The sequence below is a fragment of the Brassica napus genome, chromosome C2 (genome assembly GCF_020379485.1).
Source record: "Brassica napus cultivar Da-Ae chromosome C2, Da-Ae, whole genome shotgun sequence".
Lineage (NCBI taxonomy): Eukaryota > Viridiplantae > Streptophyta > Magnoliopsida > Brassicales > Brassicaceae > Brassica > Brassica napus.
In genome coordinates, this window is record NC_063445.1 from 28,550,023 (window position 1) to 28,574,181 (window position 24,159).

The 24,159-nt window shown below is 38.4% G+C and overlaps 1 protein-coding gene and 1 long non-coding RNA gene across 3 annotated transcripts; one reads left to right on the forward strand and one right to left on the reverse strand.

The window, feature by feature from the left end:
* Nucleotides 1-10,745: 10,745 nt before the first annotated feature.
* On the forward strand, nucleotides 10,746-13,090 carry LOC106345842. 2 transcript variants are annotated; one of them, XR_007319252.1, is made up of 3 exons: nucleotides 11,032-11,285; nucleotides 11,371-12,464; nucleotides 12,631-13,090. It is a non-coding gene; the product is annotated as an uncharacterized LOC106345842 (long non-coding RNA). The 2 variants fall into 2 exon arrangements; XR_001270392.3 differs by having other exon boundaries at nucleotides 10,746-12,464.
* A 1,073-nt stretch (nucleotides 13,091-14,163) lies between these two features.
* On the reverse strand, nucleotides 14,164-15,172 carry LOC106349585. The gene is made up of 3 exons (XM_048748935.1): nucleotides 14,842-15,172; nucleotides 14,574-14,723; nucleotides 14,164-14,354 (listed from the first exon to the last, which is right to left on the reverse strand). The coding sequence occupies exons 1-3, from the start codon at nucleotides 15,170-15,172 to the stop codon at nucleotides 14,164-14,166; spliced, it is 672 nt and encodes a 223-aa protein (XP_048604892.1).
* Nucleotides 15,173-24,159: the final 8,987 nt, after the last annotated feature.

The following is a 24,159-nucleotide window of genomic DNA, read 5'->3' on the forward strand; positions in this document are numbered from 1 at the left end:
CTACTGATAGCTTCTTTTCTTATGCGTAAGCATTTGCAATTACAGAGACTCATTATATATAGAAAATAAATTCCTAAGATTATTGAAGAAAAATGACAAATCTCCCTGATTCTCTAGGCCCTTCTGTTTCAAGTATTATCTCATGTATATGTAACGCATTAAGAATGACTGATCAAACTCCATTGTGCATATAACCTGCACCAAAATCCATGATAAAGCATCAAATTCATAAAATATTGACAATGTTATTGGCCAGAATAACATTAAAATCCTTGTCAACAGTGCCGTCCCAAAAAAATCTGTGGCCTAAAGCATATTTAAAAATAGTGGTTAACTTTTGTTTGAAAGTTTCCTTCCGTAAAAATGTATATTAATTTAGATCATCAATAAATATTAGGGAGTTATTTTATAAAAAAAAGGATAAAATAACTTTTAAATAAAAATTATAAAACTGTCAAACTATATATGAAAGATGAAAATTTATTGTGATAAACATCTAAATAATCGAATGAAAAAGATAATATTATAGTAGCAAAAGCCAACTAACACAAAGAAGAAAAAACATTACTCAAAAGAAAACCACGCTAACCAACGAAAATTGGAACGTAAGTCCAAAACAAAACACATCACTGAAATAAAGAAAGAGTAACAAGATGTTGCATTAGACATTGAACTACAATCATTTTATTGCAATGTGGCCTTAAAAACTGTGATTAATATGTGGCCTTAAGAACTGTGATTAATATGTGGCCTAAAGCACAAGTTTTAGCTGCCTTATGGCAGGGACGGCACTGCTTGTCAATGAGATCACAACAGAGTTATTAAGTAAAACCCACTCATCTACTTATATTGTATATCCATATGTATATTCTTGTTAAAGATTTGTATGATCTAATAAGCGGCCAATACAAAAAATCATTTTACTAAAATTGGTTTGAAACCAGTAGATCATATACAAGAAATTTTGACATATGAAAAAAAAGAAAAAGAAAACTAATGGTCTTGTCCACACAGAAACAGTAGAGATAACTTTAGCGAAACATTTTTTTTTTTTGATAACCCTGGTATCCGAAGACCTCGTAAGGCTCCGACTATCAACCAAAGACCGTCCACCGGAGCTAAGCCGGGGAGCCCGCCGAGGTCTCCAGGAGGGCTGGTGATCACCCCATTTAAATCCCACCAGTGGCCAGCGTAGTTGGAAGTGTCCGTATTGGGCCCGAAGGCCCTCAAGAGCAACATCCGCCAGCGGGACTCGAACCCATGACTTCCCAGGTCGAGGATCGCCAGTGGACCACTTTAGCGAAACATTAACAATACAATGATATTAGAGTCTAAGGTAAATAACTAGACGTTCATACATATATATATGTATATTAGTAGGTGGACTTCTAAAAGTTTTTATGATACCATAACACTTCTCATAATTAAAAAAAAAATATTTGTCAATTGTGTTCATTATTAGCTTTGTGAAGCCACGATGAACAAGCTAAAAGCAAAATGCAAACCAAAACAACCTAAAACCCTAAACGGGATTAATATAGATAGAAATCAAAATACCAAAAACATAAAAACTCAAAGAATGAATCGAAAATGTAAGAGATAAAAATTCGGTGACTGAAGGATTAGAAAAGGGATTAAGTTTTAGTTTGACCTATTGGAAGCTTTAAAGAATAACTAAAAGTTGATAAAAAGGGGTGGGATAACAAAAGAAAGACACGAATTCTAAGTTCGAATTGTACCATGAATAAGTTATTAACGTTTTGGGTAGACAAACATAGTCATGTCTAGGCTTTACTAAAAAAACCCTGGAAAAAAAAAAACAAAAACAAAGACAATCTAGATGTATATTAGGTAGGTCCTCAGAAGAGAAGAAGATCTTTCCACCTAGTTAGGATTGTTTTTATCTGCAGGAGGAGGATGAAGCATATAAACATCGAGACTGTTTTTATGGCTATTATAGAAGAGTCCAATCTTTTGTCCTTCCTTCCAACCTCTCCTATTGACAAACTCTCTAATCCATCCGCCATTTAAAACATAGCTTCCTGTTGTTTTTATCATTCTCTTTAGAACAAGCAAATGCTCAGTGTCTGAGTTGCGGTCGCACACTCTAATCCTGACTCCTTCGCCTGCTTGGATTGCTATATTGTTATCTTCAGATAGATGACTCAAGATGTGGTTCTCGGCGTCGCTTCTTTGCAGCATAAGTCGGCTTTGACTACCGACATCACTTGCAGATAGTTTCTTCACGAAGGTATACGGGGGCACACTACAAGAAAACAGAAGCTTAACAAGGAAAATTAACGAGGAATATTTTTCCTCGTTAATTTCGTCGACTTTACAAGAAAATTACGCGGAAAAATAAAATCAGCATTATTTCCTCGTAAAGTAACGACGAAACAGTTTCGTCGTAAAGTCGATGTAAAGTCACGTGGTTTTTACGAGGAAATCGTATTTCCTCGTACATTCCACGTAACGTAAACTTAGCGTAGTCTTTACGAGGAAATAATTTACATCTACTTAGCGACGAAATTTTGAATCCACCAACTTTGTTTGTCACACGTTTTTTTTCGGCCACCTAACTAATTTTCGTCATAAATTCGTAGGAAAATTACAACTACCAGATTCGAAAATTTCTATAAATAGGGACGTTTGAACATCATTTTAAACACACCAACAAAAAAAAACGTGAAAGAAAAAAAAATGGCTGGCTCTGGGAATATTTTCGAGTTGCGGAAGTGGATGTATATGCATAGAGATGCTAACGGGAGAGTGACGAAAGAATACCTTGTGGGGCTGGAGACATTTATGCATCAAGGAGATTCAACACCGCTCGCCCAAGAAAGTGGTAAGATGTTCTGTCCTTGTCGGAAATGCATCAATTCGAAATTGGCAAACCGTACAAATGTTTGGAAGCATTTAATAAATAGAGGTTTCATGCCAAATTACTATATCTGGTTTCAACATAGAGAAAGTTATAATTATGATCAGAATGAAGCTAGTAGTAGTAATAGCAATTTTCAGGAAGAACCGGTTGATCATCATTTGCATAATGAACATAGTTACCATCAGGAGGAAATGGTAGATTATGATAGGGTTCATGATATGGTAGCTGATGCATTCGTAGCTCATGATGAAGACGAAGAACCTAATATAGATGCAAAAAAGTTTTACGAAATGTTAAACGCGGTAAATCAACCACTTTACAGTGGTTGTAGAGAAGGTTTCTCTAATTTGTCGTTGGCTGCTAAAATGATGAATAGTAAAACTGATCACAATCTATCTGAAAGTTGCATGAACGAATGGGCAGACTTGTTTAAAGAGTATTTGCCGGAAGACAATGTGTCTGCTGATTCTTATTATGAGATTCAGAAACTGGTTTATAATCTTGGGTTGCCTTCGGAGATGATAGATGTTTGCATCGACAACTGCATGATCTACTGGGGAGATGATGAGAAGTTAGAAGAATGTCGATTCTGCAAGAAGCCACGATTCAAGCCGCAAGGATGGGGACGTAATAGGGTATCGTACCAAAGGATGTGGTACCTACCAATTACAGACAGATTGAAAAGATTGTACCAATCAGAGCAGACAGCTGGAAAGATGAGATGGCATGCCGAGCATACTCAGACGGATAGTGAGATGACTCATCCATCAGATGCAAGAGCCTGGAAACATTTTAACAAAGTACATCCGGATTTCGCTAGCAATAGCCGAAATGTGTATCTCAGATTATGCACAGATGGATTTAGTCCGTTCGGAATGTCAGGGAGATAATATTCATTGTGGCCAGTCTTTCTTACGCCATACAACCTGCCACCGGAGATGTGCATGCAATGGGAGTTGCTATTCTTCACCATATTAATACCTGGTCCGAACCATCCAAAAAGGTCCCTGGATGTTTTTCTACAACCACTGATAAAAGAGCTGAAGGATTTGTGGTCAACAGGGGTGAGGACGTATGACTGTTCAACGAAGACGAATTTTACGATGCGAGCGATGCTTTTGTGGACCATAAGTGACTTTCCTGCCTATGGGATGTTGTCTGGATGTACTACACATGGGAGATTAGCTTGTCCATATTGTAATGGAACGACAGATGCGTTTCAACTGAAGAATGGTAGGAAGACAAGTTGGTTTGATTGTCACCGTCGATTTCTTCCCATTGGCCATCCGTACCGAAGAAACAAAAATTTGTTTAGGCACAAAAGGGTTGTGAGAGACACTCCTCCTCCATATCTAACTGGAGAACAAATTGAAGCGCAAATCGACTACTACGGAGCTAACGAAACGGTTCGTTGGGGTGGTAATTGGCATGTCCCTTGTAATATGCATGATTCTTACGATGTTCATCACAACTGGCACAAGAAGAGTATATTTTGGGAGTTGCCATATGGGAAGGATCTTCTTCTGCGCCACAACCTCGATGTGATGCATATAGAGAAGAATTTCTTTGACAACAACATGAATACAATATTGAATGTCCCAGGGAAGACAAAAACAACATAAAATCAAGGTTGGACTTGCCGGATATTTGCTCAAGAAGCGAGTTACATATAAAAAGCAATGAACAAGTTCCAGTTCCAATATTCAGATTGTCTTCGGAAAAAAAGTCGGTGTTGTTCAACTGGGTGGCATCAGAAGTGAAGTTCCCCGATGGGTATGTTTCAAATCTCTCTAGATGTGTTGAAAAGGGTCAAAAGTTCTCTGGGATGAAGAGTCATGATTTTCATGTCTTTATGCAACGACTACTGCCCTTTGCATTTGCGTCAAGAGTACGTACCCGGAGAAGAGCTCCAAGAAGATATGATGATGGTGGTGTTGCGCCAACATATGCAGTTGCTGGCGTTCCAGATCTCTTTAGCCAGAATGGGCGACTCGGAGGGAAGTCAAAAGAGGTTTGGTGGTCGAGTGAACAAGACACTCATAGTACACACACCTATATTGTACTCAATTGCGAGGATCCATTGATGCGTTATTTTGAAAGGTAACATATATGGACACTTCTAAACACATATAAGTATAAATTATATAATTGCGAGAGATTCATTCATATAAAATGTGATTTTACAGCCTATTTTTTTCTCAAGTCGAAGAAACATTTCCTGATATATCCACAAGTGACGTAGACAAAAGGAAAGATCAACACTTTATTAAGTGGTTGAGGAATCAGGTATTAATTAACTCAAACTCTTTTTTCATACATGATCTGTATTTCAACGTTCTCTTTATTTTTGCAGGTTGATTATGACGACGATGCAAATTATCCTAAGTGGTTACACGAAGTAATTCAATCTCCACTTGTAAAGGTCACCACATCACAGATGTATTTCACACGAGGCTATACTTTTCACACATATGAGTATGGTAGACAGCGGGCGACCAGTAACTATGGAATATGTGTGAAGGGGAAACATATTTCTATCTTGACGGAGATTATTGAAGTCGAATTCCCAGGGATATTGAAGCTGAAATGCGTCCTCTTCAAATGTGAATGGTTCGACCCCGTCGTCAACAGAGGTGTTCAGTTTAACAAATTCGGTGTAGTTACTGTCAACGGTGGACGAAGGTACAACAAATTCGAGCCTTTCATCTTAGCTTCATAAGAAGACCAAGTTAGCTTCCTTCCATACCCTCGGATGAGAGATTCGGGTATAAATTGGTTAGCTGTGATCAAAGTTACACCTCGAGGACGAATCATCAGTGGAGAAGAACCACCTTTGCAAGAAGAACAGATAAATGAAGTCGAGGAACCTGAACAAGAAATTGATGACATCCTTCTCATTGATCCGCATAATCACGAGTACGAAGATCTTACCGACGATGCCACAGAGGAAGCTGTTTAATGAAAATGATGATGTTTCTAGTGATGACGAGAATGTCGATGTATCGGATTGATGTATTTGATTTTGTGTAAGGTAATGTGGGAGTTTGTTTTATAAATAAGATATTGAGATAATAAGTTAAGGAATGGGGTTTGGAATGGAAAGAATAGATTGAGGTGAAAGAATATATTGAGTTTAAAGGGTAGATGGTTTGGGGTTTGGAATATATGAAGTAGAAGATAAGGAAGATGGGGTTTGGAGTTTTGGATTTTAGGGATTTAAACATAATACTCGTTAATTCCTCGTAAATAAACATGGAAATTACGACGAAATATAAAAATAAAGAACGCGGGGCTCGTTAATTCCACGTAAGCAGAAATCGTCGTAAAGCACTCGTAAACCAACGTGGAAATAACGACGAAAAAAAAGAAGCAGGGCTCGTTAATTCCACGTAAGCGCAAATCGTCGTAAATACCACGTAACCTAAAAAAAAAGCTGGCCTTGCTAATTCCTTGTAGAATAAAAACTAGAAAAAAAAGAAGAGAAGAAAAGAAAGATACTGGAATCACATGTGGTGAGACTTACGTAAGTCTAGCCCACATGTGTTCCAATATCTTTCTTATCTTCCTTTTTTTTTCAAATATTTCTAATTTGAAAATCATTTTACTGAGTTGTGTGATTTGAGATAGGGTGTGATTTGTGAGTTTGTGTGTGATTTGTGAGTTTGTGTGTGGTTTGAGAAGGAAAGTTGCGGGTATTTATAGAAAAGCGGGGCTCGCTAATTCCTCGTAAATGGTTGACTCGTAAATTCCACGTAAGCTTAATCGTCGTAAAAAACTCGTAAACATAAACGTGGGCCTTTGTAATTCCTCGCTACTTCCTCGTACAATAAAACACGGGCCTTTGTAATTCCTCGTAAAGCTAAACACGGGCCTTTGTAATTCCTCGTAACTTTACGAGGAAATAACGAGGATAAGTAATCTTATATATACTCCCGAGCGCTCACTCTTTCTTTCCTCTCCACTTCCTTTCTATTTCGTAGCAATGGTAAGTCTCTCTAATTCCTCTCTAATTTCGATTAGTTTAGGATAGATTAGGTGGTTAATATAGGGAATTTAGATAGGTTTACGGGTTTTATGTTAATTAGTGTTGATTAGGTGGATAATATAGGAAATTATACTGTTGATGTTAATTTTAAATATTAAATTATTTTTCAAGACGATTCGAAAGAACAGACTTACTCCCCATTACAGACAGATGTTCGGTGAGCCTGGTAGTCGTTTAGACCCGTCGTCTTCTTCAGCTCCCGGTTCTTCGGGTCCGGAGATTGTCCCCGAGATTCAGCCTTCTCAGAGAGTCTCTCGGTCGCCTTCTTCTAGTGCACCATCGTTTCCTCCTGTGCCTCCTCCGATGGCTCCTCCGACGATGCCTCCTCCTGTGCCTCCTCCGATGGCTCCTCCGATGCCCGCCGATGTTCATCCCGATTTGATGGTGCCTCCGAGTGCTCCATACTCGCAGTACACTGTCGAGGACATTCTCCGTCTGCCAGGCAGAGAAAGTTTACCAGTCATCGACCCCGACCGACCGGACGGAACTTTGTGGTATGTTACATTAATTTTTTTTTAATTCGTTTAAAATTCTTTTATAACATTAAAAAATAATTTATATTTTAAATTTGGTTTTTTCCAGGTTTGGGGTTGATGGATGTTTTGCATCGGACGTAGCCGACACTATCAAAGGTTACTTCTCCATGCCACATCCGAACTGGAGTAAGACGCCTCACTACGTCAGAAAGACGTGGTTCAAAATTTACGCTGTAAGTTTCTATTAATTAATTATATATACTTTAATTTTTTCATGATTTATATATATTTCTTTTAAAAAAACTAATTATTTATTTAATTTTTTCCACAGCAAAAATATTATTGGGCCTTGGGGTCACTGAGAGGGTGAGGAAAGCGTTTAACGCGAAGGCGAAAGTTCGCTTGTTGGACAGGGTCTCCAACTGGAAGGGTGACTGGATCGTGAAGGGATATGAGCGTGGCAAACCCGCTGAGCTCACCACGGATGTGTGGGATGGTCTCATCTGTTATTGGCGTCTTCCTGATTCCATTAGAATTGCCCAGTCTTGCTCTAATTCCCGTAACACGGTCGATGAGCACGGGAACGGGCCGATGCTTCACACTGGGCCAAAAACCCCACGCCGGTGTCCGTATGGAAATGGTAATTAAATATTTTATTAAATAAATTTTTTAATATATATATTTAATTTTATTCTAACTTTTTTAAATGTTTTTTAGGCCAAAGAGACGGGACATCTCCCGTCTCTTATGGAACTTTACGAGAGGACCCACAAGAACAAGGCAGGCGTATTTGTAGATGGTAAGTCCGAGCAAATCTACACCGACGTGGTTGCTCGGGTTGAAGACCGCCAGACCCAGCTGACCCAGCAGTCTACCGACGGATTACCCGTCACCTTATCCACACTTGAAGTGGATAAGATTTACGAGGAGGTAATTTTTCTAAAATTTTAATTTTTTATTATTCATTTAATTTAACTTTAAATTTTTACTAACAATATTTATTTTTGTTTTTAAGGTTGTCCTTAAAAAAAAGGACGGACGTTGGAGATTGGTTCCGACAACGATGTTCCGAGAGCGACATTGTCTTATGGTCAGCGACGGGATGATGAAGTCTCTCAGCTGCGTAACGAGTTGGCCTCGACAAATGCTCGTATGGGTGGAGTCGAGGGCTTCTTGGACGTTATAGCGGCCACAAATCCGGAATGGGAGTCCATGTTGAAGAACATGCGACAACAACATCCCATTCCAGGCGAGTCATCCGACACACATAACGAGGCGGATGTTGCGAGGAGGAGTGAGGAATTCTACCAGGCGATGAACGACCCTTAGTTCTTTTTTTCCGGTTGTTGTATTATAAATTCAAAACTTATTTATATATAAAATATTACGAGGAAATGACGACCTATTTACGTGGAAACTTTACGAGGAAATGACGAGAAAAGATAAACGAGTATTTTACGAAGAATCTTTTACGAGGAAATGACGAGGAAAGATAAACGAGTATTTTACGAGGAAATACTTTCGTGGTAGTTAAGTGTATTTTACGAGGAAAAACTTTCGACATATTTACGAGGAACTCTTTTCAAGGTATTTACGAGGAAATTTAGCGACCTCCTTACGTGGAATATTTACGTGGTCTTTACGACGAAATGATGTACTTCGTCTTTACGACGAAATATTTTCCTCGCTAAGTTACGACGAATTAGCGAGGAAATATGTGTTACGACGAACGAGTAACGACAAAACGTGTTTCTTCGCTAATTCCTCGTAAAGGCTCTTTTACGACGAACTCACGAGGAAAACCGTCCTCGTTAAACTTATGTTTTCTTGTAGTGGCATGTTGAGATCGAAATCCATAAAAACGCTCGTTGGCTTCTCTTCTTTGTTTGAGAAGAAAAGTGTGTGTTGAGAGTTGTTTATAAAGAGATGTAAATCCTTAACTGATTTCTAACAGGAGTGTACGTCCATTTCCTATCATGAATTGGTTTTATAAATGAATTTCCATGGCAAAATCCTTAACTATAAATTTATTTATATGACGGTTTGGCTTTTTAATGCATTTTTTCCTTTTTTGAGCAGCGTTGCATTTTTTTTATATATGATAATTCTCGTTATAAAAAATCAAGTAATCTTTACTTGGATAATGAAATTATTATTATTATTGGAGAAATTAGGTGAAATCAATTAAAAATTAAGCATCTAATATTTATCTATATGTTGAATCGTAAAGTCCAATCATACAGATACAGAAGAACTCACGTTGGTTCTTTGTTAGTTTTTCATATGCTCTTTTTCCTTTTTTGAACAACGTCGCGATTTTTCCCTTATATATCTGTTTTCAGTAGTAACAAAAAAAACAAGTATACTTATGCATCCAGTTCAAAAAAAAAAGTATACTTATGCATGGCTTTTAGGCTTTTAGCAAAGAGTTAATAAACGAGAGTTCTAGGTAGGGGTGTCCAATCCTTCGTTTCCGTTTGGTTTTTCAGTTTTTTGGTAATTCAGTTTATAAGAAATAACCATATCAAATTTGGTTTGGTTTGGTTTAGATACCGTCGATTTTCGGTTTATTCAGTTTTATACCAAAAAATTATAAATATATTTATCTTTTATAAGATTTTGTGAATTTTACTTTATATGATTAGATATCAGCTTTATAACATGAAGATATTTCAGTTTTTAAATAGAATATGTTTTCTTTTTTTCTTTTACTATTTAAAACGATTAGTAAAAACATTAAGTTAATAATAATAATAGTTTTTATAGAATAAAAATGAGAAAAATTAGTAATCCATAATATTATTAAATAACTAAATATTAGCATACATAATTTGTCAACAAAAGTAAAAAATTATTTAATGTTTAATTTGATAAAAAATTAAAATAAATTAATTTTAATTTAAAATAAAATATTAAATTACTAAAATCAAAATTTTAAGTATGAAGATCATATCTATAAAATAAATTTTATGTATATATTGTTAATTATATTATATGATCTACATATAATTATGCTACTATATTTTAATTGATTGGTTTATTCGGTTTGATAGGTTTATATACCAAAGTATATTTTTAAAAACAACATCTATTTGGTATATTCGGTATTACCAAATTCCGAATATTCGGCATTACCAAATTCAAACCACCTTTCTATTTCGGTTTGGTTCGGTTTTTAATTGGTTTGGTTAAACCAGATTGAACAGTCCTAGTTCTAGGTTGAGAAGTCAATGTCTCTTACTATACGATCCTTTTCTGACTGAAAATAGTAACTGGAGGTAGTCTGGGATGAGACGGACACAAACGCAAATAAGAAAGAAGAGAATGATCTAGTAAAAAATTAAATGATGGCCAAAGCGTAAAGCCTATGTTACTTGAGATGACATAGCCAATGTTGTAATAACTATCTAACAATCTTAAATGTTCATTCCTAATTGGTCAGGGCGGTTGCTCAGTAAAAATATTTATCTATCTATTTTTTTTCAATATATGTGTATATCTATCTATCTATTTATCTATATATGTGAAATAAGTAATATAAATGGAATAAGAGTCTCGGATAAACGGTCTACGTTTGCAAATTAATTCAAACCTATTAGAACGTGCCATCTCAGCATTTTTAGGCATGTCATCTAACTGAACATCCACGTAATATTTTCGGCAAATAAAAAAAAAAAATTGGCCAACAATCTAAGAGCCTCCTTCTTCCTCCAATTTCCAAAGACCTGGCTAGGGAAAACTGAACATCAACCGTTCCATTATATATTTTCATCTCCCTTGCAATTGAATTCTCATCTAATACATTTTTGAGCTTTATAACATATAATGACCGACTCTTACAAGTCCTTTCAGTTGAAGAGACCCATCCTCAAACCTTCCAGTAAGTTAAAATCAAACGCCAATCAATTGATGAAATCGTCAAATCTTCTCAGCAAGGTTCCCTCTCTGGTTTTCTGCACAATTAGTTTCTGATAATCACATTGGAGGAATATATCGTCACCAGACTGTGAGGCCATCATCCTTATGTTAGAAGCCTGTAATCCAGCTGAAGCTGGGATGTTCATCAAACTTGAGCGTCTAATCATTAGTGAACAAGTACTCCTTTAGTATTTTCCTCTCGTTTTAAGATTTATAAAGTTTGTGGTCTCTAAAGTCGATTCACACACAACAGACAACCGCAAAGGACTGTGGCTTCTGGATCTTTATTTGATTGTTATGCTTTATGTGCTTTGCTGATTGTGCTGGTTTGTGGAGAACAAATTGCAGAATTTTGCTTCACAACACTCAGATGTCCTTGAGAAAACTTGAATCCGACAATCATGAACCGTGTAGAGATTCTAAGAGAGATCCAGGGGAGACAGACAATCTTCCAGTTAGATGAATATGTACATAGTCTTTTACTTATTCCTTTTAAATTTTGCATTGCAGGACCACCATGATGAAATGGAATCAAGGAGAGGCAGCGGTAGAAGCTTATTATCAGAAGTTGTATCAACCTTTGTATATAAAGGTATGGAAATGATCTTCTATTTGTTGCTTCTTACTTAATATATCAATTGGAGTTAATAAAAAAAATTGAGATTGAGGGACGTGAAGGACAAGAATACACTCCTCTACGTCCACAGCTCCACTTATCCTCCTCCTTGGTTCGTGATTATGTTCTGGTTCCAATTCTCTTCTTCTTTTCTTATCCCTCATGCTTATAACTGATATTAATAGTTCTCTTTCTTCTCAACGTAGTAGTAGGATACAACTTGATATGTCCTCTCTCTCTCGTAAAATTATAACTGACGTTGATGGTTTTCTGCTTTTCTACCGCATTGTTCACATTAAACAGCTTTGTGAGATTATGAATGGTGTGGTTGAAGTTGAAAGTGCACCAGAAGAAGTAAAAACAGAACAAGGCGAAGATAAAACTGCTGAAGGTGTGTTAGAAACTACAACCTGATTATCTTTTTTGTTTTCAATGCAGGTGAAATTATGTTTCAACTTCAACTGATACGAATATCTGGAAGGGGTACCGGATTTCTTGCATATTGCACTGGAGAATTACCCCTGAGTAAGTTTTGTAATTAGGTTACCTTTTTGTTACTGGAAAAGCAATTCCATTTCTTGATGTTTTCCACATGATTCTACATATTATCAAATGACTGATCACGATGAGCCTATCCTGGAGAAGACCATATGTATGATCTTATTGGCTCTTATCATGCATGTACTTGCAGGTTTTGTTCCGTATTACAACAAGTCTTATTGACCCTTAAAACTGTTGTTCTTGATGGAGATTGAGTGGTATCCTCGAAAATGTTTGACTCAGATGGTTATGTTCTATAAAATAAGGCAAAGAAGGGATCCAAAAAGACAAAGCCGACCATTAAGACTGAGGATTGTGATACTATAACTTCGGAAACTCATTTGGTGGTACTCTTTGTTGTGTTCCAGTCACCGGCTCGGCTGGGCAGTAAGTTTGACAATCACTCATACGTCCTCGACTGAGTGATTGTCAAACTTACTCCAAGGGCTGTTGCTAACCTGAGGAGGACGAGGATGATGATGAAAACAATAGTAGTTTGTTGTTTTGGTCATTCTTTGACTTGATTTATCATCTATCACTTTGGTATGGGAAATAACATCTTTGGTAACAATTTTCCTTTTTTCTTAATTCTACTCAGATTTGATTTTCTATGCAACAATTAAACCAAAAAATTTCGATATACAAAGATAATTTAAGATAAACTAAATAAAAATCTGGTTTATATGTGGGTTCTTACCGGCAAAGAAAATAAATGGAAACTCAAAAGATTCTAAAACTATAGTCTATACAAAGTTTAAGTCAGTAGACAATTTGACAATTATGTTACACACAAACCTAAAAAAGATGTTTAAATCATAACTAAAAACTAATTAATTTTAAATTCATTTCCTGACAATTATATATAATTTCAAATCATAAAAACAAAACAAATTTGGATTACTAACCATTTCAAATTTGTTGGACGAAAAACAGTGAATGAATATGAAATATTGACAAAAAAAAACAATGAATTAATAAAAAAAACAACTATCATAACATAGCTACGTGCCACAAAAAACGTAAATCTAAGATACAAACTCATCATTAGTCCTCAATCTCACCAGGTTCTGTTTCAACTTCCATAAACTGAATAACAAGCTTTTTGACGCATTGACTGTTCCATAACATTACTGTATATATATATATTTTTTCCATTTTTTCATGTAGGTTCATGTAGGAAGGTTAGAATACTGAGTGCAGAGAATATGATAGAAATGAGAAACATGAAGTTTTTCCTAGAGAATCAAAGCATCCTACGATAGAATGAGGCTCTCAATATGAACTATCTTCCTATTTACGTTTGTATTCGTCTAATCGTCTTCCCTGCTAAAACGTCTAACTGGTGACCACTTTAAAAATGAAAGGAATCATAGGGAAAAGAATCTAAAGGAATGATATGGAATTAATTAGAAAGAAAAATTGTAGAGAAGGAATGTAACCAAAACAAGGAACAAAATTTCAAACAATAAATAATTAGATAATTAACTCTAAAAAATAATAAATAATGTAAACAAGATTTTTGGTCTACGCTTCATGTTGCCACGTCCATTTCAATTGCCACAATGCATGTAGCTCATAACTACAAAACAAAAACTTGTGTTACTGAAAGTATATATTTGTGCTTTTTAAGAGATGATATATCCAAGAATTTGTATATAAAATAAAGAGAAAAACACACACTGACCTATACTCGACGGGAGCCAAGTCTTTTATCTGACCACAGTTGTGTAGCAATCTGATCTCGAACAATCTTCATATAAACTGCCGTTGATGTTTCTTCATTTCCTCGTACATCATTTTCATCATCTGAATCGTTCTCACTTTGATGCATATGCACACCACTGTTCTCCATAGTCGCTTCCTCAAAATCAACATCTTTAATTTTGTTCCACCTAATAAAATTATGAAGCCCCATTGTTGAAAATATAACGTTCCTCTGTGTGGAGATGTCGTACCTTGGAAATTCATTTAAAACCCTCCACTTTTTCTTCCATACACCAAACGTACGTTCAGTTGCATGCCATCTATTGAACATTTCCTTACTATTTCTTGGAGGCTCGCAATTTATAAAGTCTTGAAGATGATATCGAGTACCTTCTTTTCTTTCTTTTCGATATGGAGCTAAATAACCACGTCTATTTGCATAACCAGAATCTACGAGATAATATTTTTCTCCAGGAGGTCTAGGAAGCAACGGATCATCGCGCATAGCGGTATCTAGCACTCTAGAGTCATGTGTTGATCCTGCCATTCCAACGAAACAATATGTAAAAAGCATATCGTGATCACATACTCCTAGAACATTTAGACTTGTCGTTCCTTTCCGGTTCACAAATCGTAATGCATCACGACCTGGAGTCACCATCAAGAGCCCCGATAGATCCATTAAAATATGGCCAATATCGTTTATCTCCTTGTAAACTATTAGATATTGCTTCAAACTCAGAAGCCGTTCTTGGTCGTAAGTAGTCAACTGCCAATTTTACCATTGCCCCCAGAACATGATGAAACTTTCTACCTATAGTCTCCTGGGCATGACCGAATCTTAAACCGATGTCATGTTGAGTGTCATTTTGACCACAGAGAACAAGAAAAATTGCAACACTCTCATCGACTTTAATATTAAGCGACTCTTGTAACCCATACTTTTTCTCAAGGACTTCACATAAACGGATAAACGCTTCTGAGCTCATACGAATAAGAGTACGGCACGAGATTTCATTGCTGTAGATTTGTTCCCGTATTATTTTCCAACTATTTCCCCACACGTTGTTCATTTTTTTTTGATAAGTATGTTAATTATCATTAAAATGAAACAGAGTTGTAAATTTACAAAAAATTGAGCGGTAAAGCCGATTGATGCCAAAAAAAGATAAAAAACAACAAAAGGCTTATATGATGAGATAGAAGATCCACATCACACTAGACAGTATGTTTGAACCATACTTGCATGAGCCCACCGAAGTAGCTACGATTCTTCCTTGCTAGGATTGTATTCCTGAGGAGTCTGTCAATATCCTTGCAGAGTCTGGCCGGTGTAGAAGAGATACGTTGATGAAGACGGTTGTTGCGCTCGATCCAAATACTGTATATGGTTGCCTGAGCTGCAAGGCGTCTAAGTGTGAGAGGGCTTGTTGTGTCTCTAGTGTCAAGCCAAGCAATAAGAGCGGACTAGGTATGGAAGTAGAACGGTCTATATCCGAGGCGCCTAATGATGATGTTCTATAACTGCTCACTGAAGGAGCACCGAAGAAAGAGGTGGTCCCTGTTTTCATCATAGAGATTACAAAGCAAACAAGTCTTGACAATGGTTATATCCCAAGCAGCCAATCGACATCGAGTTGGTAATCTATCAAGGTTCGCCACCCACATATTGAAGGCATGTTTAGGAATGTGTCCACTGAACCAGATAGTAGATTCCCAATCTACTGTAGTGCCCCGACATCTCACACAGTCCCAGGTTTTACTAGTTGAAAAAGAGTCTAGGGACTGACCATTTACAGACCAGTTGTAGACATCAGGGGTAATGGATGAAGAGGGCAGAGGAACTGAACAGAGGAGGATCTGGAGGTGTTCAGCTTTGTGAGATCTCGCTGGCCTCAGAGACCAACCATTTGGGGTACAACATTCACTTACTTTGGCGTTGAGAGGAACTCCTATGTGTCTTGGTCCAGCATCACCAAAGTACTTAATGAGGGGGCCTATAGGCAACCAGTAGTCATACCAAAAGCTTGCTGAGGCGCCATTACCGATCTGACAGCGAAGAAATTGCTCAGCCATGGGTCTAAGCTTCAGGATGGAAGACCAAACCCAAGAGGACTGCTTTTTTGCGTCCATACTCCATAGGCCGGCGCCCTTTAGTCTGTGCGTCTTTGTCCATGCGGCCCAAAGAGATTCAGTTTCAGCATGAAGTAACCAGACTAATTTGAGCGCAAGGGTCTTGTTCCAAGTATGAAGGTCTCGGAGGCCTAGACCACCTCCAGAACGAGGGAGGCAAACTGTTTCCCATGAAACCTTTGCAGCTGCTCTGTTTGTAATATTACCATTCCAAAGAAATCTTGAGCACAAGGACTCAATTTCCCTGATACACCCTTTTGGTAGCACAAAAGATGAGAACCAGAAGTTAAGAGTACCAAAGGTCACAGAGGAAAGTAATAACTTACGTCCTGCAAAAGAGAGAGCCCTTGTGGACCAAGATGAGAATCACCTTTTTAGTTGATCCAGGAGTGGCCTATAGTTGCAGATACGCAACTTGCGGTGCATAAGAGGTAATCCTAAGTAGCGAACAGGGAGAGAGCCAAGGGAGAAGCCACGGCTTGTTAGTTCCGATGATTCTATCTGGCTCATTCCTGCGACATATAGCTCCGTCTTGTTTCGATTCATTGACAGGCCAGACCATGTGGAGAAGCTTTCTAAGGTAAGAGTTATTTGTTGGAGAGACCCGTATTGACCGTCGAAAAATACCATAATATCGTCTGCAAATGCCAGATGAGTTACTGAGGGGTTCGACGCTATTGGGTGATACCCGATGCTTCCCTCTGCATACTTTCTGTTCAGCATTTGAGCAAAGACTTCCATGGCAAGGACAAATAAGTAGGGGGACAGAGGGTCTCCCTGCCTTAATCCTTGTGCTCCCCTAAAATATCCTCCGAGCTCACCATTAACTGAGACCGAAAAGCGAGTGGTTGTAATACATTCTGCGATCAAACTGACAAAAGATTCTGGAAACCCCAAGACTCGTAGGATGAGTAGAAGGAAGCTCCAATTGAGAGAATCAAACGCTTTCTTCAGGTCGACTTTGAGTAAGGATCGCTTCGAGATCTTTTTCCAATTGTACCCATTGACCAGCTCTGTAGCCATGAGGACATTCTCCACTAGTAGCCTTCTGGGAATAAAAGATGACTGAGTGTTTGAGATTACAGAAGGCAGCACTTTCTTTAGCCTGTTGGAGAGCAGCCTGGAGATAACCTTGTAAGTTGTATTACAGCAAGAGATGGGTCTGAACTCATAGATTAAAACTGCATTCTGCTTCTTCGGGATGAGGGTTAATATGGTGGCGTTCCATTGCTGTAGAAGTCTACCAGAAGTGAAGAACTCCTGAACCGCATTTATCATATCATTACCAACTGTTTTCCAGTGAGCAGTGAAGAATTCCGCAGGATAACCATCAGGTCCAGGCGCTTTATTCTTCGGAAGCGAGAAGAAAGTCGCCTGAATATCAGTTGCTGTGATGGGCGCTTGAAGAGCAGCCACTACATCTTCCGAGCATCGATACTGGAGCAGGCTAGAAAGGTCAGCTGAGGTAGAAAGTGTCATCGACGGTGTGCCTCCGAGCAAGCTTTCATAGTAAGAGACAACATGCCTCATGATATCATCTTTTTCGCTTAAGACATTACCATGTTCATCTTTGAGAAAGATAATCTGATTTTGAGATGATCTAGTCCGTACTGTCCGATGGTAAAAAGTAGTATTGGAGTCGCCTTTATCGATCCAGTTGACACGAGATCGCTGGAAGAAAAATGACTCCTCAGCCTTAGCAAGCTCTGACCATTTTCCAAAAGCAAGTCTCTCATCCATGCCCGCCTGAGGAGTAGGAGAAGATAGGAGAATTCGCTGACACTGAGTGAGTTGATCGAAAGCTTCTAGGACTCTCTTTTCAATCCCTGAATAGTTATCTCTACTAAAGGACCTAATAATACTCTTTAGCTCCTTAAGCTTCCTAGAAACTTTGAACATCATAGTCCCTTCAAACTCAAGAGAATTTCAGCATTCAGATATTAGGATTTCAAACTCTGGATTATCATTCAAGAGGGTGAAGAACTTGAAGGGTAGCTTCTTCTTAGGCAAGGAGGTATCAAGGTAAACACAACACGGGCTATGGTCAGAGATTCCCGGGTCACCCAAGACACCAAGTGAGTTCGGGAACCGCTGCAGCCATATGTCATTTACGAGAATCCTGTCTAGCTTCTTTGAGATCACCGAAGCACCTTGATTGTTAGACCAAGTGAACGAGTTTCCACAGTACGGGAGATCTGAAAGGTTAGCAGAAAGTGTGCAGTTATAAAAATCCCTCATCCCTCGGGAAGAAGAAGGGGCATCAGGAGAAGAATGTTCCGAAGCCGCTAGAATCTGATTAAAGTCGCCCAAGACAGTCCAAGGTAGATGGCTGATAGGGGAGGAGGGGAGAGGAAGGAGATTTCAGACCATAACTCCCGTCTCTCCTTCCTGTGGTTTGAGCCGTAGACTAGAGTAACAGCAAGTTCAGTGGAGATAAAAGGCAACCTTACCGAGCAGGTGATGCACTGAAGAGATTTCTGGAGCACCGATACAGAAACTGACGGATGCCACAGAAGCCAAACTTTACCTAAATCCGAGAATTCGTAATTACATTCGTAATGCCAGCCAGGAAAAACTCTGTTGATGATCGAGCCAGCATTAGCGCTACTGACATGAGTCTCCAACAGACCTCCGAAAATTGGCTTATTAGAACGAAACCATTTCCTAAATCCGCTGCGCTTAACTTTATCATTGAAACCCCTAATGTTCCAACAAAAAATATCCATAAAGAGGGAAAAAAATCAGAGGATTAAAGGGCCTCTGGCCCTAGCGATAGCTCTTGCTTTCTTCTGCGATCTCCGCGAGATCACTTTGATGTACTGATCAGCTAGATCATGAGGATCATCTTCCTCATTAGAGAACCCCTCTGAGCCTGGATCGTCTTCATCTAAAGAAGTAGAGGACTTAGGAGAAGCGGAAGATAGTTCTAGGTTGCGAAAGTCAACAAATATTTCTCCTTCTTCGAGATCATGAGTAGGGGCAGCGAGTTCCTTTGAAGGGCCGGACTGCTTCAAGGGGGCTTCTTCAATGATAAGAGGACGCTTGATGGATTCAGGACGTACCCATTGCTTTTTACTTTTCTGCTTTCCTCTAAGATCAGGCGCTGGAACTTTTGCTGGGGCATTGTGCATGTTCTGCGTTTTTGAGGTTCCAACTATTGGATACTGGCTTGCGATAGGTGCTTTTCCTGCACGTTGAGGCACATTTTGTCTGGTACAAGCTTCCGATGAATGCTTAACAGACCTACAGTGCTCGCACCTGGGTGGAGCAGCAGGACATTTGGAGATCGTGTGTCCCACTTTCGAGCAGTGAGAGCACAGAGATGGGAGCCATGGGCTTGAGACCTGTGTTCTCACCACTTCGCCTGAATCAAACTGAGCATTGACGGCCTCCGGTAGGGGCTTACGGGGGTCGATGACAGTGTAGACCTTTGCGACTTCAATGTTGGTAAGGTTTACAGTGCTAGGGTGCAGGCGAATCGGATAACCCACCAGCCCAGCTATTTCCTTCAGAGCGTCCTTATTGAAGAATTGCAGAGGAACTACCACAAAATCAAGCCACACGGGTACAGTAGAAAGAGCAGGTTTTTCAGGCTTAACACCAGGGGACCACTTCGCAACGAACATGGTTTGTCCATCGACCTGCCATAAGCATTGGCTGAGAATCCTACGGCGGGCGTTCGGGCAAGGAACACGGAACAGGAATGCTTTTACATCCATTTTGGAGACAGAGATATCTCGCCTTTGTTTACTCCACATGCCATTTACAATGGCGTGTATAGCTCCTCTAGCCGGGGCTTCTTCATAGAATTTCCCTATGATGAAACTATCCCAAGCTTTCCGGTTCTTTTCAATGACAGCGTTGGGGATTTTTACGCAAGCCTCTCCGGAGTCTAGAATAAACGGGGTACCTTCAGGCTCTAGCTTCCCGGAGTTAGGACTAACTTTATCTTTCCATAGTGCCGCTTGGGTCTTGACACCTTCTTGGGGCGATTGAGTGTTGAGATTCTCAACAGTCGGCGGGGCAATGACGGAAGAGGGTACCACAGGCATGGTCTGCGTTGAAGTAGCCTCAGGTCCAACTTCTTCAGGTACAATCTCGACTGTAGCTGAAATTTGGGGGTTAGAGTTTCCGGATTCATCTGCGACGGCGGCTGCGCGACCTTGCAATTCCCGGAGGGGTGTCAGTGAGTTAGTTTCACCAAGTAGCTGAGATTCATTCATTGGAGATGAACGTGCAACGGTTGAAGCGTCAACTTCAAGCGTCGGGGGATAGGATTTTGTTTCAGACGATTCGGAGCGAGAGGAGGTAGACGGGCTACCACCAGAGGGCTTCTGTTTCTTCTTCTTCCTGTTAGTCATGGCCAGCGGTGGGGTCCGACGCCGGGAACGACGCCGGTGGAGCGCATAATTCCAAGATCTCAGTTTCGCCTTTGGAGTCGCACTTCAGGAGAGAGAAAAGTTGCCTTTCAGCTATGGTCCAAAACTCAACTTCGTGGAACCACGTTGTTCATTGGATTCTTGCAAAAGTTGTTTTTGTAATACTCTAATATAGGATGCATGTACCTTTGCATAAATTCTTCTTCTTCCAATAACATAAGCTCCACTAACTCATCTTCTTCTAGATTTTCAGTTCCACGAGAAAGTAAATATATAATACGAAGATCCTGCATATATATTTATAAAACTTATTATTGATATAATCCTTAGAAAAACTTCATGCTTTTATAAATAAAAATAAATAAAATCCATATAAATATCAAACACCAAAATATAAATCTCAGAAAACTTAAACAAGCTTTTCAGCATCACTTCCATCATCATGTATATGGACTACACGTGCTGCATTTTTTGTTGATTCTTCTAACTCAGAAGAGTGCATCCCAAGTAAGCCCATGAAATCAGTTCTAACAGTTTCGGTTCCCATTGAACTAGCTCCAGTCATTCCAACATTCTGAAAGAGGTTCTGACTTGTCATTAGCAGATCAACATGAGTGCATGGATTTCCGTATCTATCTATGCCAACTAAACTCTCCAAATATCTGATCTTAATATCTTGACTCTCCATTTTTATAAATGCTTCACGGACATCTACTTCATTCTTCAACAGCTTATTTGCTGCCCACAAAAACACTCCAAGTTGTTCAATTGGTAGTTTTTCTAGAACAGCCGTCGCATCACCATATGATAGCTTTTGAACTTTTCGTGACCGTAGTTCTTCCAAAATATCTTGCCGAGTATCTATTACACGTTGAAATCCACTCTCAACCTGTGTTTCAAAACTACTTCTTCTTCTTGGAGGGCGACGGGCTGATGTTCTTCGAGTTGGCGGTTGGGATCCTTGATCGTTAGTCACATCTGCAATTTGTTCAACACTTTGATCTTCTTGCATTTGGTCAAATACCGTGTCATCATTGCTAGGCAAAGAAAGCTGAATCTGCTGGATATGTTGGCCAAGCATATGCGGAGAATAACGTTCATCTTGCTCAACATCATGTTCACCAAAAATTTGATCTAGCAAATCTTTGAACGGCAACGGTTTTTTTTGCAACACGCTAACAAATTTTCCTTTGTTTCCATATTCCTACAGAGATAACCATAAAAATGTAGGTTACTAGATTTTTAATAAGAACATAGTTAATTGTATATGCATAAAGAATTACTGCAATCCGATCAGCCCACCAAGTTTGCATCATATCTATCTGTCCAGTAGATTGATCAACTGCAACTCCAGTGCGTTTTATCAGTTGACCATTGATACTCCATAGTTTACGCATGTAACCAATTTTGTTAGTTATTTCTGGATCCCAACAAATCTTTTCTCCCACCAACTCAAAGTATTTGTTCTCAATTCTTTTCTTAGCAGCAGCATCGGGCATTCTACTACGGTAGTCTCCTGCTCTTAACTCCGCAATGACAAGTTCAAGCACAACTTGACAGTTTCTGTCTTTCGACAGATACTAAAGTACATATTTCTAGTTGTTAACTTAAAATATCTCATTTATACAGCTGATTACTGCAGAAAAAATTATATAACATAATTACCTGGCCTTCACGACTGGTTTCACCATCGATTGTGGTTATTGCCTCATTGTTTGACTTACGTCCACGACGTGCTCCATTTTGATTTCTTGGAGTTGACATGATAGCTATAATATAAACACATGAAACAAGTTTTATTATTAACCAACACTGATCAGTGCGTGTGTTTTTTCTTATACACATAATAAATAATCTTAAAAGTATAGTTTATCTGCTTCTCTTGTTTCTAGATGTATTAGGGTTATATGAAGAAAAAGCTTGATGAACTAATGTTATATAGAAAAAGACAAACCTACGTACATTGACAAGTTGGTTTAAAATATCAGTTTTCTATAAATTTATTTGGTACATTAACATATTAATATATATGTTTTTACCATTTTTATAGTTTTCCTTTTGATTCCTTATCTAATTTGACATGGAAAATATTTACACTATATTCCTCATAAGAAAGGAACGTGGGGGAATTTCTAATTCCTACAAGTAATAAAATTTCCCTTTAACTGGTAACAAAAGACGGGAACTGAGAGGAACATAGTATTCCCTGCAATTTTTTCCTCAATTGGTGTCACCAGTTGGACCCAAAGGTGTTGCAGAAACTTTAGAAGAAGAATCATTCACATTTGTTGCTTGATTTATTTGTCACTAATTCGAACTCAGCCCTTTTCGGATTAATGTCAATATATCAGCACAATTTTAATAATAAAATTGATTTAATAACTCAATCCTGCAATTAAAAATTTGTTATGATTTCACTATATCTTAGATTTAAAATATGAATATTTATAAAAGATATCTATTACAATAAAGTTGCATTTTGTCACTTCTCATGATGGCACCTCATCACTCCTATATTTAAAATTGGACATGTGTCCTTTTTACTACGTGAATTCAAAGCTCTCCTCACCCTTTCTATTTGGGCTCTCATCGCTCTTTCCTATTTGTGTGTTTATGGGCCTTTACAAAGTGTAACTCATCTGGCCCGTCTTCGTTTTGGGTTTTCTCTATTCCTCGACACCAAGCAATCACCGCTGTTTCTCCTTAATTTGTTCTTCGTCTCACGCAGGCCATGTCTTCTCGAGTTATCTATCTTGGCTTTCTGTTGGGCCACTCATGGACATTTATTAGACAAAGCCCAACCACAGATTTTTAAGCCTTCTTTTTTCTTTACCTCTGTGCTCAAGTCGAAAAGGCCACACCGCGCTTAGTTTTTTTTGTTCTTTCGACAATTGACGGCGAGTAACGCCTTTCCTTTACATTAAATAGTTGTAATGATCGCAATAATAATCATTAAACCAGTCTCTCCACTCCCTCGCATTGATTTCTCATACACATTTTCATGGTAACATATGAAACTTTAGGACTATAAATACAGACTGAGAAAGGACATGATAATCATCTCTCCCAACAAAACATTCCATACTTTCTCTTTGCAGATTATCTATCATTAAATCTGACGTTGAGAGGCTTGGAGTAGAGATCAACCAAATAAACCATGCCATCTCTGCACGTGACGCCATTAAAGGTACACAAGTTCTTGCTGGCAGACCAATCTGGGGATTGATTCTTAAAGCTTATAAACTGATGTATTTCTATGTACACAGACTGAGATGGTGATGCTTGAAGAGAAACAGAGAAGATAGATAAGAAGGAGAGAGTTGCTACAAATCGAGATTTAGAAAAGTTTACAGGCTCTCTCTGTTTTTGAGCGAAGGGTGTGAAAGTAAAAAATATGAACTGGAAATTTAAAATTATAGATCGGCCATTAGACTGAAAGTGGAATTTCGAGAAAGATATTGATA